At 40.8% G+C, this 18,945-nt stretch overlaps 3 protein-coding genes across 3 annotated transcripts; all 3 read left to right on the top strand.

The window, feature by feature from the left end:
• Nucleotides 1-393: 393 nt before the first annotated feature.
• SARC_03147 (hypothetical protein) lies at nt 394-961 on the top strand (the record flags this gene model as incomplete). The annotated part of the gene is made up of 2 exons (XM_014303083.1): nt 394-724; nt 789-961. The coding sequence occupies 2 exons, from the start codon at nt 394-396 to the stop codon at nt 959-961; spliced, it is 504 nt and encodes a 167-aa protein (XP_014158558.1).
• Nucleotides 962-3,810: 2,849 nt separating this feature from the next.
• On the top strand, nt 3,811-4,020 carry SARC_03146 (hypothetical protein; the record flags this gene model as incomplete). Its single annotated transcript, XM_014303082.1, has 1 exon — nt 3,811-4,020. The coding sequence occupies one exon, from the start codon at nt 3,811-3,813 to the stop codon at nt 4,018-4,020; it is 210 nt and encodes a 69-aa protein (XP_014158557.1).
• Nucleotides 4,021-10,039: 6,019 nt separating this feature from the next.
• SARC_03145 (hypothetical protein) lies at nt 10,040-10,538 on the top strand (the record flags this gene model as incomplete). Its single annotated transcript, XM_014303081.1, has 2 exons — nt 10,040-10,110; nt 10,169-10,538. The coding sequence occupies 2 exons, from the start codon at nt 10,040-10,042 to the stop codon at nt 10,536-10,538; spliced, it is 441 nt and encodes a 146-aa protein (XP_014158556.1).
• Nucleotides 10,539-18,945: the final 8,407 nt, after the last annotated feature.

The raw sequence follows: 18,945 nt of genomic DNA, 5'->3' as shown, positions 1-18,945 counted from the left end.
GTACTGTTACTATCGAATGTTCCATATATTCGCTTGCTGACCTACTAAGTAGAGTACCCACCTCTGTGGTACGGATCGGGTCTGCGCCGTGTAGTGCCGCGGAATGGGTTAGTGCAGAGTACGAAATACCGAGAAGGACCAGGTTATCCGTCATAATCCGGTCGAGAAGCGAGGATGGGGGTAAGCCAATGCCGCACCAGACCACGGTCTAGAAACTTAGGTCTAAACATCAAGGTCATCCTTATTTGCTTTTTGAAGCTAGCTGAAATAGTTAATAAATATAAGTTTAGAACTTTGGATACATCGTGTATGAATGAAGTTTCTGAGCTATTTACAAGGTTCTAAAATATCAGTGATTGAATAAAACGTTAGTATTTATTAGCATTAATCAAAATGGTTGAAAACGCAATCAATGAGAAGGATCACGTGGTTGAACCAAACATTCAATCACATGATGCTTCCATCAAACAATTGGTTCTTGATGATAGCGTCAACGACGGATTGGTTGTCGACGATATCGACAATTCAACCAACTTAATCAACTCAATAGTCGGAATAAACAACGGTGACTACGATGGGGAGAAAAGTACTCAAAGTGTAGTTGGGCTGAGCAATATATACCTTGGTGCAGCAAACGTAGTCGGAATAAGTGACGATGGGGCGGACAGTAGTCGTAGAGTAGTTAGAAGGAACATCGTAAGGCTTCGTGCAGCAAATGGTATCGGTAACGTAGTTAAGATAGGCAACGGGGACAACTATAGGACGGAACGTGATCGTACTGTTGTCAGAGGCTGAGACAGCATTCTCGGATGCCAATGAATCGGGCAGTGAAAGAGACGGTGAGACCAGTGAGCGTAGTGGTTTCAATGTTAATTCAGTTATTAATTGCGAACAGGATAACGATGTCGAGGAAAACGCAGTAGGTCAATTGTTAGGCTCTGGCCAGCAAGACATGCTATGACATTCACGCGAGCTCCGTCGCAAGGAACCCATATTGGAAGTCATACTTTTGATGATGGAATGTAGCATTAAATATGCATTTTTGCAGGAGCCAGCTCATATGATACAGATGCAAAATAATCCGAACGCACATATCTATTCAGACGGATACTCTATCATAGTGCACAGGGTTTTGGCATACCTATGCAACACGTCTCATCGTTGCAACATATCCCACAGATGCATCAAACGTTACATAAAAATATGCACATACTTCACAACCCACAGCTGATGCCACATTCGCTAGTTCGCAAGCGACTATGAGACCAGTTATGCCACAACACAATGTACACATTGCAGTTTCTAGAAAGAATGTGATTGGAAGAAAGAAGAAAACACGATAGGCTTTGCTTTTGAGTTTAGAACCCCCGGTGTTTGAGTTTCGGAGAGCTACTATCTATCGCAACTGGGGAAATTGTGACAGCGAATCCCAACAATAGACGATTCGGAGTCGAAATGTTTTCTAATTGTAGTCGTATATTACCCCAGACTGCAGCCGTTGATCATGTAAAAAAAAGTACTAAGATCGACAATAGGAAATGTGCGAAGTTAGCATTTACAGGGATAAGTGATGCAAGCAAAAAGGCTCAACATCAGATCACACTACCTGGTACACGTATTAGTAGTAGTAGTCGCACTGGAGCCCTCCCGACTCCAAACTCGACTCCGGTAGTAGCATTAAGAGCCACATTTGCGCCTACGCGGCATAGATTTAGAGCTACACCTGCTTCCGTGTCCAGACAAGCCAGAACAACATTCAACGCAACATCAGCAACCATCTAGTCAACAGGTCAATCAGATTCAACTAGTGAAGCGGCCTCGCCAGTAAGTTGGAGAGATTTTATTCCACAAAAGCGAGCTGAGACTTTTATAACAGAACGACAGAAGCAAGTATGTGATCCGCATACTGATTATGGTGATGATTACCTGATAATGGTAACAAAAAAGGGTTGACGAGTGATGCGTATGAAGCATTCTAAGAGATGAAAGCGGGACCCCCAAAATTTGAGCCCGGAACACATGTATTTGCGCCATATATAGAGACAAATTCCGTCACATATCCAGATGGAGCGTGTAATCTTGTGATAACAGTACTAACACAAAAATCAAAATCAAAATCAAAATCAAAGTAAAACGCAGACTGAGTGGATAATAAAACATGTCAATACTTGCCATCCTGAGTATAGAATGCATATACCGGCAGAAGCAGCGTCCGAGTTAAAGCAGAAGAGACTGAAGGTGACAAGGGCTTACGGAATAGGTCATTTCGCTTCAATCTCTTATCTGGAGCAAAGCGCCTTCGGCCTAGCAATGCGTCTGATTTTCAGCACCAGCACGTCCAGTAAGAATGCGATGACATGTCCATTTTTTTACTTCATAATGCAATTGCCTGAACAGGTGCGACACAAGGCCAAACCGGCAACATTGAATTATAAGTCAATGGTTGGCTACGTCGATATCACATATAACCTACTGGTCGGATTTCTCCACACAAAGATAATTGACTGCTAATGGCTAGAGCCAAAGGCAACGGGTTCGCACAGATTATCCACGACGGTAGCACACCTAAAAATAAGAAAAAGTATCTGGCAATCAGTTTACAATGGATAGCACATGACTTCAGCACAAATGCGGTGCTTGCACTTGGCTTTGTTAGAAAGGAGTCTGGAACAGTGACTGTGGAGCTTGAGTGTATACAGAAAGTGATTAGAGATATGCTAGGTGTGGATTTGAAAGCAGTATGTAGCTGTCGGTATGATACAAGACGGAGAGGCACTGGGCGTTGCGAAAGAGACAGATTTTGACGTTAGCGATAAAGATAAAGTCGGATAATCAGCGGTTGGGGATATAGCACGCTCCAAGGATATAGTGGTGTTGAATCCGTTCCCTTTGGGGCAATGTAGTATGAGTGACTTCAAGAAGATAGCTGTGCACTCCTCAAAGAGTGCTCACCGCGAATGCATAGCAGATGGTACAAGCGGAATAAAATGCCCAAGCATTGTGCCCAGAGTCAACCACAACAGTACACGGGTAGCGTCTTCGCATATGTAAGTGCGGTGCGTTGTAGTATCCTGGCAAGCTCTTCTGGTATATTTTAATTGAATCATACAGGAAAGAGGTTGTGTTGGTTTACTGAAGGATTAGGACTTGACTGCTGAAAAGGCCAAGCAGGGCATGCGATATTGAAGTAGTACTTAACATTACAATTTATCTGACTCTGACCGTGCAGTTTGAGCGGGAGTTAACGGCTATGAACCATTCATACTGCACACTGTTCATGGACACTATGGTAGACATGATAGACATGGAAGCGATTACAACCAACGGCAGCAAAATCAGTAGACTGAGTGCACCGGTGTTTACCGAGGTGGGTCAAGAGTGTAAGAAGAGGGCACTGCGTGAATTTATCGGACGTTTCTGTGAGAATGGTGTAGATGGGTTGCCTGACGAATTCCCTTGTCAGCCAGAATTACAAAAGCTGCATCGGTCGACCGCAGTTTCATGTGTACCGGTGCAGTGCTCAAAATCTTTGATATAGAGAAATGCTTCATGATGCTTGACGTGAGAACTGTACGAACAGATGTTGCAAAGGCTCTTATTCCAGAATTAATGGAGTTATACATAGCGGCATATATGTAACATGGTATGAACGGCAGAGAGTGTGAGTTAAAGGCAGCCGTTGGCGATGGAGAAGAAAGAGTACCAGTGTCCGTTAAACATACTGCCGCGAGTAGTGTAGATTCGGATGATGGATTTTAACTATACAATGTTTCCTATGGCGATGAACCAGCGGCATATGTGGAACATGGTATGAATGGCAGAGAGTGTGGGTTAAAGGCAGCAGTTGGCGATGGAGAAGAAAGAGTACCAGTGTCCGTTGCACCTACTGCCGTGTGTAGTGTAGATTCGGATGATGGATTTGAACTATACAATGTTTCCGATGGCGATGAACCTGTGCTTTTGAAAACTAAATGGGACAGGGAAGCACGATGGAGAAAAGAGCTTGATGTTGAAGCGTGAAAGGTACATAAAACGTTCGGGAAATTTTTGAGTGAGTGAGATTGACATAAGAGTTTCAAGAGAGCGAGTCACTAAATATGGAAGCGAAGATCAATGTAGCCGATCTTATGATAGTGCCAATAGGACAAATATATACCAAGATGGGAGGCTGTGGCTATATACCACAGATGGCAGCGTGAAAGCTGGGAGGTCTACCTGCTAAATCTTTCTGTGAGAAAATGATAAGCGTGGCGAATACCGTATTGACGTCCAGAAACACACTTCTTAGTCATGAAGAATCAGAGAAGATGGTAGTTCCACGTGCAAACAAGAAGTTTTACCAATCCATATGCGCGAGGACAGAAATGAATGCCCCTGTCTAGAGAGAGCCCTCGAAGACTGTGTCTACACTAGAGGATTGGGTCATATGAGCTTATTATTCACATTCATGTATGAACAAATTCTGTTATCAAAGACTACTTAGTTGGTATATCCACTCGATCTGAGAAGTGAAAATGAATGAATTGAAGTTCACGAAATATCTAGCAATATTACGTTTATTGAAACGGAAACTCAAGCTTCAGCAAGGTTCCTTTACTAAAAATTGTTTACCCATACTGAGAGCTATTTGCCAGATAAGTTATTAAAGGAAATATTTAGCAATATCTCCACAACCGCAGCAACGCAACAAAATGCTACACGCGAGTTCTGTGAATTGTTCAGTTTAATTAAATAAGTTAGTTTATACGGGATCCAAAGTTTTAGCTAAGTACTTTTACTAGAAAATATTTTACCTATACTCAGACTATATGCTATATAAGTTAATGTATGAAATATCTAACAATATCTCCATAGCCCCAGCAACACAAGTAAATGTAGTACGCGAGTTTTGCAAGTTGTTCAGTTTACTTAACTAGGTTAGTTTTAAACGAAATCCCAAGTTTTAATTAGGTACTACTACTAGAAGTTAGCTTTCCCATACTCAGGGCTATATGTTAAACAGGCTACTATTGTAGACATCTGGCAATATCTCAACAGCCACAACTACTCAACTAAAAGTATAGTCACTAGAGCTGTCAACCAAAAGTACTGCTAGTGTCAACTACTAAAGCTACTACAGTTGTCAACTACTGATGCTAATACAGTTGTCAACTACTAAGCTACTACAGTTATCGACTACTATAGCTATTAAAGTTGTCAACTACTAGAGCTACTAAAGCTGTCAACTATTATAGCTACTACAGTTGTCAACTACTATAGATTTGTCAACCAATATAGCTACTACAGTTATCAACTACACTATAACTACTAATCTATCACCTACTACAGTTACTACAGTTGTCAACTGCTATAGCTACTACAGTTGTCAACTACGATAGCTACCACAGTTTTCAACTACTATAGCCACTAAAGTTTTCGACCAGTATAGCTACTACAGTTGTCTACTAACATAGCCTTGTCAATCAATATAGCCACTACAGTTGTCAATTACTTTAGCTGCTAAAGTTGTCAACTACTATAGCTACTATAGTTGTTAACTACTATAGCTACTACAGTTGCCAACTACGATAGCTACTACAGTTGCCAACTACGATAGCTACTACAGTTGTCAACTAATATAGCCTTGTCAACCAATATAGTTACTACAGTTGTCAATTACTTGAGAAGTTGTTAACTACTACAGTTACTACAGTTGTCAACTACGATAGCTACTACAGTTGTCAACTACTATGGCTACTACAATTGTCAACTACTATAGCTACTAATATTATCAACTACTATAGCTACTACAGTTGTCAATTACTAAAGCTACTACATTTGTACGGATAAAAGCCTTACCCTTCTTGGTATCACGTTCAAAAGTACTCAGACTGACTCAGCCCATATTACGACTACATCCACACAACGGCACACAGGTTTTAGCTTCCACCCAATGGTAGAGATGCTATGTATTTATCATCGCGAATTAACGCACCGTATGTCTTTCGTTGCATCACTCGCCCCGAGATTTTCGCGGCAATTCGACGATTTTAACTTCCCTTCAATCTTCCCTGAACTTCTCCAACGAATATGAGGCCTGATGTGCATGTAGACATATAATAATTTACCCAAATTGAACTGAATAGCATTATCCCCATTTATAAAAACTGCTTATTCTGCTACGCCTATATGAAACCCCGCCCCCGAAAGAGCTTCAAAAAAGTGGAAGCAATGACCGCCTTTTAGATGGACAGACTCATGAAGGATAGACATGTTGCAGTGCACGGTGCATATTCTTGAAGGGGTGTTGGAGAAGAAAATTCATTCTTATCACGTTCCAATTCCCTTATTTACCAGGAGTACAGGGGGGAGGAGGATGAATGGAAGAAACGGAAGAAACGTATCATTAGCCCCAACCTTTTTCGAATTTGAAAGTGTTTTCTACACTGCCCAGTCTCTATTCTACCTCATAACAATAGTTAATACGAGTTTCGACTACAATTCATAGACTATTTTGTGTATGCTATTCAAAAAAAAAAAGACTATTGAAGATCATTGGTGACGAGAACGTCTTTTTCAACGATTTTACACGAAGTCGTCGTGCTTATAAGCATAAAAAGGGTTATATGTGTACGTTATCATTACATTACATACTACTAGTTTGCGTGTGCATCCCAATGTAATTGTACAATCTTATAGTACCGGAAACAGTATGGTGAAATATTAAAATGTGATCATTTCTAATCTTATTGGTTCGATACTGCAGACCAATACATGGGTAGCAATCAACAGTTTTCAAATTGTTGCAAATTATTTTGGCGAGTTTTTAATTTGCACGAGTTTTAATATTGATATTTTTTTCTCGAAATGAAATAGTTCTGGCTAGTTTTCTAACTAGCTGCAGGAGTCGGCACTTTTGCGTTTTGGCACTCGAGAGTGAATTTTCAGCTTGGATTACTCCGTACATAACGAGTTAGAAAACTGGCCAGAACGATTTCATTTCGCAAAATAATCGAGACAATACAACGGGTACAAACTGAAGAAAAAAAACGAGCCAAAATAGTGTGCAACAATACAGAAACTCTGTATATGTATTGTACCAATGCGAGTATTTTCCATACGAACTGTATACATTTTGAAGAAGATTATGAATGAAATAGAAATATTTCGTGAAACAAGTAAAAAAAACTTGCACAAACTGCATATGATTTGACATTGCGAATGAAAAAAACCGTGGGAAAATTCAGAACAACATAAAACAACTGTGATACTAATTTTGGGTTTTCATCGGTAAAATGGGTGAATGTACATTTAGCGACTTTATAGATATTCTGAAGGAGTGAAAGTGACGACGTGTCGATATCATTCTGTCACGACAAAAGTGTGCAGAAATGCACGATGCACCCTAACTCCGTCTTTGTTTGATATCGTTCTAAATCGACTTACATACCTCAAAGTGTGTCCAAATCGTACATACGGGTGCGGAATGAATAGTTCTAGCAGGGTGGCAAGTTATGTATACATAATTGAACGCATCATGGCCGAAGAAGTGTGATTTCAACGGTCAACTTTTTCTAAAAAGGTAGCTCTATGGTCTACCAATTATATATTTGGTATCTACTTACTACTATCTTCTTTTACATCAGCACAATTCTGAATTACAATTTCACACATATTCATTTCAATCACTTGACATATGTTCGGTCAAGTTTTCTGCGAATCTGTAGTTCACAGTGTAAAAGCCGGGCCTCCACATTAGAATCTTGTAATACAAACTTACTCTTAATAGTACGTAAAACGTATATAAGTTTTAACGGTTTTTATTAATTAAATACCTTTTCAAATTTTACATATCAGATATTTGAACAAGTCCATTAAAAGGCCCCAGTAAAATACCAAATATAAGATTTGGTCTAGTTCTATTAATAGAACTATATTAACCTTCCAAATCTATTTATATCTGAATACTTCGGTAGCGAGATGGCTCAACCGAACATATGTTTCTAAGGACTATTAGCGTTGCTTAGTTTATCCTCCGTTCAGCCAACCAGAAATGCCAGTCTGATGAAGGCTAGGTCGGTAATTCTTGATAAGTGGCAAGTTATTGGTTAATGCAATAGCTATGGACATCAAGAGTATTTTTCTTTTCCTTTTTTCCTTTTTTTCTAAAGATAGAATTTTATGAGTCTCTCGGATTCGCCCCAACGAAACATACCATGGTTTCTATTAGAGCGACAACGAAACACTAAATAAAATCCCTTCGGCGAAAACAATACTGAGAGGATTATGTATAGGCAATGTCTCAGCTTCACAATCCCTCAGAGTATTGCTGTTTTCACGAGGCAAACCTAACTTTACTAAAAGACAAATTACGGTTATTTACGTTAATTTCACCTGAGCTTTAGAAGATTTCATTACGTTTAACTACTCTAAGACGTTAATATCGCCTTAAGAGACCGAAATTTACAACAGTTTATAAAACACTCTATCAAAGTCATGAATGAAAACATATTCAAAAATAGAAGATATAATAATATTAGAATGCCCGGTGTTTGCACAGTTCTAAGGTGTAAAAACCGATCTAGGTTATTAGAATGGCCTAAAAACGAAGCCCAACGACGCGAATGGGTAATACATTTGAAACCATTCGACAATTTTTCACGGAAAGGTCGGTTCAACAATAGTTTCTGGTCTAACAAGCGACTATTCTATACAAAGCATTTTAAATTATCGCACACAGTGCGCATACGTGGCGGACGTAGATACTTCACTGAGATTTTCGTGCCAACGTATGTTTGAAAACCACCAAACACTCAGAAGAGTACCGATATCAACGAGCAGCAGCGTGCCATTTGTGCGCCAGTCACACCAAACACAGCTGTGCTACCAGGTATGAGCATCCTATTTTATACCCTCGGCGAGGTACGGCGTTGGTATATGGTACCTACGATGTAAAGAGCAACTGGAATGTTATTGTTCGAATTTGAAATGCGACTTGCATTTGCACGTTATCTGGATCATGTAGAATATAATGAAGGTCCAATATACCATGATAGTATTGTGGTTCTCAGCAAAGTACCGTTAGAGATGAAATTTTGACATTCACGAGGATACAGATTACGATGATGCAACCTTCATATATTAACAGAAAAAGCTCTCGAGTACTTTTAAAGTGTTCTGACATCATTGCAGTATTAGAATGCGAATATGAAGTAGAACGTCACAAAAGCAGCTTTCAAGACCGTTACGGCAATAACCTTATTGCGCTCTAAGCTACAAAACAAGCGAAATCAAGTTTTTGTTCCTTAGTCAAACCTTGATATACTTTTAAGTAACTATATTTCGATGCACGATGTGTACTAACGTGTGTACAATCGACGTTAATAGCTGTCCCTTGAGATTTTTGGAATTCGATTGCTTACTCTCGATTGCTGTTTTGAATTTTTCAGTTGAAGTGCTGACAGCCTCGGTAAATATTTCACCCTCGGTACTACCCATTGTTTGAGCAAAAATAACACTGTCATCAATCTAGAATACAACTACAGTTCGATACCAAGGATAGTACACCCCAGGAACTGCCAAGTGACAGCTGTCAAAGGTGTCAAATATGCTCACCAAAATAAGTCAGGTCTAAAACACTTACATTTGAACACACATGTCTAGAAAGTGTACGTGCATATAAAACCCTCCAGATAGGGTAAAATAAAGTTACTCTACTTACAAATATTACAAAGTTCTATATGTCTTAACATCCAAATCGTCGACAATCAAGAGTCTAATGTCGAATTGACAATTCATATAAATTAAATATACATCTCAGATGTGTAATTTAGAACAACAGTATCCAACTCCTCCTATGTGAATTAAGAATATTGAATCATTAAGAACTGTACATAATTTACTCAGAATTAAGAACTAATTAAGAATTGGATTATCAGAAATCCACATACTTTATTCCGAATTAAGAAAAACCCAAAAACACCACATCTTAATCTATCTGTATATATTTATCTTAATCTGTGGTCATAGATCGGAAAATGAGCATTGCCCTAAGGGATCAATGGGTACCATCGTGGATGTCACTGAACCGGATGCAAAAGAGCGCCTAAAGACAACAGTAGAGGAGGCTTTGTCAAAGGACAGCAATAAAACAAAGCTCAAAAAAATCCTTCACCAATCGATTGCCTAGGCCGGAAGGATTGGGTTCTGATCCGGAGAGCTTACCCTCAGCTAAAAATTCCGCTGATGTAAACCAAGAAGCTCAAGGTATCTTACAAAAGCGTGAAAGACGTAGACAGAAATTGGAGGCCAACAATTCCACCGAGAAAAAGCAGAATGAGAATGCTGATGGTATTGATATGACAGATTTCGGTGACGAAATAGTGCACACAAGCAGTGGGGACAACTTCGACTGGGATAAAAGCTCCGACAGCGAACACAACACAGAGGTCGAGGATAATAGTAGTAGCAATGGCGGTGACAGTGATGAGACTGGAGACAACATACCTGACGAACGCGGTCTGCCAAAATTGGTACTCAATAAAGAATTGGACCAATAAGACGCGAACACGAGTACGAACATACACCTGAGAACATTGTAAAGGGATGTATCTGGGAGAAAGAACTGCATCCAGATAGAATATTTCAAAGCTATGCTCAGGCAAAGTTGTTTTGCGATACTCTTGCTTCCAAAATGGGAGTGGTGCTATGTAGTGGCGCAGATTTGAAGCGAGGGAAAGGGGTATTGAGTTGCAATAGAAGCGGTATCACCGCAAAACTAGAGAGGCGCAAAGAGGTGAGGAGAAGGAAAGTAAAGCAGGAAACTGACCGAGCTCCAGCTCACCACACTAGGCATTCCATAAAATGTGGTTGCAAATTTAAGTTAAGCTAGTCTAGCATTCTCGCCTACCCGGGCAAAATATGCGCCCCACTCTCACCCCCCGCTGTTATTTGAAGCATTGTCGCGCACCGCTGTTATTTGAAGCATTGTCGGGCTACCGCTGTTAAGCCTAGCATTATCGCACGCCACTGCTATGACTAACTTAGTATTGAACTTTGTGCACACGGACGTACCGCCAGGTTTTAGGCAAACTCCATCTAGGATTGGTTAAAATATGAAGGTTGGGTCTCGCCAAACGCGCATCATCTAATACACACTGATGGATGCAATCCCAGTGATGAGCAAGCAACTGTATCCTTTGCAGCCAGTGGAAAACTGTTCAAACGGGACAGCTTCGGAAGTGAGGTAAGTATCTAAGTTGTTCAGAAAAAGAATATTTTATGTGGACTATAAAGGTGCCCAACAGAGGTGTGCGAGAAAGGTGGGCGAGAGAGATGTGCAAAAGAGATGAACTCTAATACAATTCATTAACAATTATATATTTACAGACGAAGAGCGTCCCAGTTACCATGGCCTTGCGGAAATGTTCGACGAACGAGTTCCAAAAATACATACTGTCGCTGTATTTAACGGAACTATCCGTTACAGCCCATACTATACATAACATCAGAGTCGTAAGTTCTACTGTGAGTCTTTTGTCGGATTGATTTGTTTTATAATACACCATAATTTGCTTAGATTACATGTAACGCGCTAAATAGGAACTTACATAGTTTTCCATTCATATTCAGAACGCAATCAAACACGCAATAAGATTTAAGATGAGCCAGCAACTCTTTGACGACGTTAAGACCTTGCCATCTTATATAAACAAGAGGTCCAGCACTTTCGCACCTGGTGAGGAAGTGCACCGAGGAGTTTGTGAAAATGACGGAATGTGAAGAAGCGGTGAATACGCAAGTATTTTATAGTTAAAATCCATTAAAATAACACTTCTAATCTATTGTAACCATTCTAATGTTTTCTTTTAATGCTCCCCTCTAATGCTTGCCTCTACTCTTTACCTCTAATCCTCACCTCAGAAGCGACTTCTCAACTTCTTCAAGTTGGTGCAGCCCTTAGTTTCTAATCTGTTCTGTATGTATGAACTCTGCGCGACAAAGCGACCAACGTTTTGAAATGTGTTCTTTGGATGACTAAAAGTCGTATAATCAGTATGGATGCCCGCCATAAGGGGTAGGAACAACGAGCGTGGGTGGCGGATATCTATATTGATAGGGCCGGGCAACGACGGAAAAATCAAGTACCTCGGTGCAATGCTGTTCTATATAGAGACGAAGGAAATATATACGTTTGCATTAGATTCTCTTGGGGGCGCCGTTGAAAACTGAGTTAGTTTTTGCCAATTGGGTTTTTAAGTCAGTCAGACGTTAGAGAGGGCCAACTTTGTTTCGCTGACAGGTACCATACACGGCAGACTATTAGTACGAATCTTGGTAGGTACCACAGTGGGAGGGTGAAGGAGGCGTTGGACAAAGCTATGCACGCAACAATGCAACACCTATGTGATCATCACCTTGATATTTCAGCCATTGGTATACTTACAAGAAAGAATGCTGCTACAGGGATGAGATTCTTGAATAAGATGAAGCAATCTAGTCAAATCTACTTGGGTCTAGCTGACAAGTCGACAATGGGACTTAAAGGGACACAGATGAGTGAATTTTCAAACTCACAACTAGAAGTTTGGTTCAAGTCATATAATGCCTAGACTTTTCAATGGCATATGTGAAATCGCTAGTCAAATGCGTATACACACTAAACTAGCAAAAATTAAGCATGCCATGATCTACAATGTAGGGGGGGGGTGGTGGGGCGAAGGCGGCAAGCCTAGATTCAACGAATCTATTCAAATCGCACAGTACCGACAGTGGGGCACTCAACTATGTATCGAGCATTTTTCAACAGAGGTTAATAAGGCTAGATCTCATTATGTGCATTCCATGGACAAACTGGCGAATGATTTCGCGTCCTACAAGTGTCCCGAACCGTTTTATGGACAGGAGACAGGTAATCGTTCACCACTTATGCGCTTATGCGGCCCTTTCTCGTTTACTGAGAGACTATAGAAGTAGACGTATTTCTATATACGCTCTCGTTCACCGCTTATACGCTCCTCTCTCTTTCACTAAATAGGCGCCCCTCTCTCGCTTACCTACGATATTACCTCAAATACTTATGCACTTGTGGAGATTGGAAATCAATTCAAGATTCCGTGCAGACACAACATTGTGCCCGTTTGTCAACACTTAGGCGCACCTTTGTTCAATCAGGCGTACTTCGACCCGTCTGAAAGTTCATTAACTTCCCTATCATTTACTTTCCTATGTGGACAACTTCGACTCCGACACCATTGGAAAGGGCATGAGTAAGAACACTTCTGACGATGATGATAGCAACGGAGACGGCGATGATGCGGATGGTACTGCCGGTCCAGAACTACCAGGGTGTATAAAACCTTACAAATTCAAATACCATTTGAGCAAGAAGTATGGCACGTATTAGAATGGGCGGAGTATACCACAAAGCAGACTCCAATGGTCAAACAGATTTCCTACTAGAGTTATGGGTTTGATGTTTCAGCGTCTTAACGATGCCGAACATGGTGATGACACGATGGCAGCAGTGGGACGCGAGTTGCTGTATTATTCCGCTATGAACAAAGACGAACCTACCACCGTGTAATCTGTTCACCGACCCTTCGCCAAAATCGAAAACGGCAGGAGGTCAAGCGACTAAGCGTTTATATGTATATTAAGCGTAGGGGATAAGCAATCCCCAAGTCAACGCGTGAGAATTGGAATCAGGAAATACCACAATTTTTTCAACAAAATATAACATAAATAGTTCGCATGCATACATGCATGCACGTGTGTGAGAGCAAGCGTGCATGAAAATATGCTTTTAAATATTTCCTCTACTTGCACCTGCACTAACATAACAGCATTAATATTTTTGATACGATTAATCATGGGGAATCAGCTAGGTCATAATGCATGTGTGCAAGCATGCATACAATGAATGTATGCGTGTATGTAATAGCCGGGCCTCCACATTAGACTCCATGTTATAAACGTACTCTTAAGCAGTACGTAAACTATAAACGTACTCTTAATAGTACGAGGAACTTAAGTTTCCTAAACGGGTCTTAATGGTTTTATTAATTAATACCTTTTCCATTTTACATATCAGATATTTGGATGAGGCCATTAAAGGCCCCAGTAAAATACCAAACATAAGAGTTGGTCTAGTTCTATTAATAGTACTATATTTACTTTCCAACTTTATTTATATCTGAATACTTCGGTAGCGAGATGGCTCAACCGAATATAGGTTTCTAGTGACAATAAACGTTACCTAGTTGATCCTCCGATCAGCCAACCAGATGTGCCAGTCTGATGAAAGCTAAGTCGGTAATTCTTGATAAGTGGCAACTTATTGGCTAAGACAATAACTAAGGACATCAAGAGTATTTTTATTTTTATTTTTATTTTCTAAAGATATAATTTTATGAGTCTCTCAAATTCGCCCCAATGAAACATACAATAGTTTCTAATAGAGCGACAACGAAACACTAAATAAAATCCCTTCGGCGGAAACAGTACTGAGAGGATTATATATAGGCAATGTCTCAGCCTCACAATCCCTCAGAGTATTGCTATTTTCACGAGGCATACCTAACTTTACTAAAAGTCTCATTTCGTTTATTTACTTTGATATTTTCACGATACTTAAAATTTACCTACGCGTTTATTTACTCTAAGGCGTTAATATCGCCTTAATAGACCGAATCTTACACATTTTAAAGTTAGCAAAGGTATTAATTACTAAGACTACTTAAACGTAGTGGTGTTAACTACCACAAAATTTTCTTGTCCAAGCTAGTCCTTAAGAGACAAGCTAGTAGTCATAAGTTAAGATTATGACCAAAAAAGACAAAACTCCTTCTAAGAAGCGTAGAGCTGAAAAGAAGAAGATGGACGCTGCCGCTGCTGATGCGTTTAACCGCACTGTAGCCGAAGTACTTGCCTCTGACAATAATAGTCAACAGGACAATGCTTCAGATAAGGATGTAGCCACTCCGATTAAGGAGACTACTCTCACTGATAGAGCCCGAGGGCCAACTATTGCCTCAACTTCAAAGCTTGCATTTACGAAGCCAAGAAGTGAGACAAGGGACACGTCTCAAGACGCCCCAACCCATTCTTCTGACGAAACTCAGAAAGAAAAGTTCTCAATTATAAGGGGGTCCCCAATTATAGGCGACAAAGACAAATCTCAGAAGGAACCTATAATGGAACCAGAAGAGGAGGCAAGCTCAAGTAGCAAACCCGAATCTACGTCCGAGACTACTAAGCCAACGCGCATAAGTAAGTTAATTACTGAAAACACTGATCTTAAGAATCAGTTAGCAATCCTTAAGAAAGACTTGACTGTTGAACATGTAGATCGATTGTATAGATCAGGAAAACATAAACAGCAACTACGCGAGCATGTTTCTCCGGGCATTACTGAAGCCCTACAGAAGTGGACAGAACGTCGACAGGCAATTACGCCTGAAGAACGTAAAGACTCGAGCGCTACACCTGTGGTATATGAGCCAGATGTGCTAAGCGTATCTATACATTACGAGGTACTACCACCAGAACTTCAGGCTAATTACTCGCCTGTTCTGAAACCCGGCCGTGAGTCACCCGTCCTTGAGGGTATTATAGACCCAGAGGCAGGTAGAAATACTCCGCCACTTTTGCCCAATTGGGATGACAATCGTCGGAAACCAGTTAAAACTGGGTATGTTATTCAGACGCATGAATCACCCAAGATTATAATACCAACCACTATCCGAGGAACAGAGCACCGAAAGGCCTCGACCATGGACTTTACAAGGGGTAATAAACAACCCCGTAAACGTGTTAACGAAGTCGAATTTTATCGCTTCGATCGCACAGCACTACATCAACCCGCAAAGGATTTTCACTCTGACGAGGTGACCGAACTTAACAAACCGGTCGACGATTATACCATTAAAATGGAAATCGCCCACGATGCGCATCATGCTGATAATTTATCCTATTTTGCTAATATGATTGCGATTAAGCAAAAGCGCATCGATCAGTTACTTCAGGTCCAACGTGGACAAGACCACAGGGATAACCATAAGCACAAGGGACAGATCAGTCGACTTAAGTCGAACTGCGATGCCAACAGTAAGCAGGCCGAGTTTATAAACAACCATGACCTCGACACGCTAACCCGTACGCTTAATGCGTTTACGGTAATGCTGGAGACGAATGATATCGCTCCCCAGCAATAAATCTTTGCTTTAATGCAGACGTTAGACCCTACAGGTACAAGTTATTTGATCCGGCAGCGACACCAGCATGAGCTAGACACTTGTCGTGACTGGCCAGCTGTGTGTTGGTTGGTTACATCCTTGTTAAGTAAGGACATGCGTAGCCCAGGACTGAGTTCAATTTTAACTGAACCAGCTGAGAACACGCCCATTCGGAGTTATATTCTGAAGCTAGATGCTGACCTGAAACGTTCAGATATAACAAAGGACAAGGCACAGCGATGGTACGAGTTCCTGGTTATGCACGTGTTCTGTAAGAACATAGGGAATATCGACCGTGAGAGCCTGTACACCGAATTACGATGTAAACACGCGACTGAGGCTCGAGACAAGGGACATGAAACAAAGTTTCATCGATCCCGACTTACGTGGGAACAGTTTTATGATACTGTATCCACCCTTTTCCCCGCACACCGAGTAACATCGAAGGGAAAAGTGGCTGTTAAGAAGCCGCGGAGCACACCGATCACGGATACGTATCCAAGCAGACCTCAAACGAGAGACCCCAACATACACGTGCTCGCAACTCCACTCTATCCACGCGACTCAATAAACGGGCACGCGCGGAGGCGAAGGACAAGGAACCTCCATTTAAGGAGATTAAGAAATGTGCCGACGCACAGTGTGGGTATAACATGTACCAATTAACCCCTAACGGTTAATGGAATGGCAGGCATGCATCCACCTGTACACACTTTCTTATTAAGTGCGACAAGTGTGAGAAGACCAATGGCTATCACACTAAGTCTTGTGACAATAAGCCCAATATTAATTTGGAGTGAAAGTACTACCAGGTACAATCGTTACACAGACAATACAACGACTCTTTAGATGAGCGTGTAATAATCCCTGTATACTGCAATGGAAATAAAATCCTTGCGTTGATTGATCCTGGTTCAGAAATTTCATGTATATCCGATCGCTTTGCATTAAGGAAAGATATCGAAAGGGGAACACAAACAACTCACCTCATTTTAGCTGATGATAAAACTGCTAAGTGTGATACCATGGCCACAGATGTTAAAATCTCACTGGCCGATGATAGGACTATCACTACCCAAGCTGTGATAGTTAAGATGTCCCAGAAGTACGACATTATAGTCGGAATGAGCGATTTACTCACTCTAGGTATAACCGTAACTGGCCTACCAAATAACATAGATCCATTAAAGGATCAGTCAGACGATAACTGTCTGAATCCATATAAGCCCCCCGTCAGACACAGTCAAGGCATTAATACCTGACTTAGCGAACAAAATCATGGATCTGATTCTAGTTAATAAAAAGGTAAAGATCACAGATTGGGCAAAATTCCGTTTTAACGACGGGTATGTCAGCCTTGACTTAACCCAGGTGGACTTTGCACAATTAAAGTGTTCCTCAAGAAACTTTGGGTTTTTTTAAAGTGTTCCTAATCGGTATCCTGGAGACACGAGGCTGTGGTAAAAGAACAAGTTGAGAAATGGCTAGCAGATGGAGTGATATAAATTAACTATCAACAGACGCCAGTTAACTTGGCGCTGCTAGCCGTAGACCAACATAACACTGACGGATCGTTTAAGAAAGTCAGAGTATGTTCAGATATGAGTCCAATAAATAAATTATTGCCGACTCATAGCTTTCACTTACCTCGTATTAACGAGCTACTGCGAAGGATGGAAGGTGCTACAGTATTTACAACTATAGACCTAACACAAGGATACCATCAAATGCAGGTATATGAACCACATCGTAAATACTTTAGATTTACGTGGAAAGGTAAACAATACAGGTTCAGAGGTGCACCTTTCGGGTTACACTCTTTACCAGCATTCTTCCAACAGGTAGTGGAAGAAATGTTTGCAGACATGCCTAACGTGCAAGTCTACATAGATGATATAGTCATCTTTTCCAATACCAATGGCGAACACGCCGCATTGGTCAAAAGAGTCCTTATGAAACTCAACGAGCAAAACTTCAAGATCGAAATACAGCTCTTAGACTACCGAATATCTGGGGAAGGTATTAAAATCGACCCCGGTATGGTAGAACACCTGTTAGATTGGCAAAAACCAACTACAGGAAGAGATGTTAACAGCATGTGTGGGTTTGTAAACTTCTTTTCAGATGGAGTACCACACTTAGCTGATTATCTTAAACCTTTTGGACACTTAAGATGTCATAAAGGCAAACTAGGAGACTTGTGGATTAAAGAGTGTGATGACGCTTTTAAAGCGCTCAAACACGCAGTACAGCAAGCCCCTGTTGTACAAGGACCAGTCGATGGCGTGTCGTTAGAAATAGCAACGGACGCCTCCGGCTTAGCCTTAGGAGGAGTGTTGTATCAGGTTATAGATAACAAACCTAGATATATACAATTATTTTGTCGAGCAATGAATGCTTCACAGTTGAATTACCCAACTGTTAAACAAGAGCTATTAGCCATAGTGGCAGCTCTAACACACTTCTTTAAATCATCCTTTGGGAGACGCCTTTCAAATAGACCTCTCCAAACATAATGCGTGGGCTAATCCACCATGGCAGTTAATAGCCCAGCTATTAAATTATGTTTATATACATAAAGCTACCATCACGTTGTGTTGCCCATTACAGAGTAAAGATCTATGGCTCAATATATTAACAAGCATGATACAATGCGAGCCAATATATTTAGATAGGGAAGTAGATACTTTCCGATATCAGGGTGCCCGAGCCGTCCAGAAGACGCCTTGGA

The sequence above is a fragment of the Sphaeroforma arctica genome, assembly GCF_001186125.1.
Source record: "Sphaeroforma arctica JP610 unplaced genomic scaffold supercont1.154, whole genome shotgun sequence".
NCBI lineage: Eukaryota > Ichthyosporea > Ichthyophonida > Sphaeroforma > Sphaeroforma arctica.
This window is presented reverse-complemented; position numbering and strand designations above follow the sequence as displayed.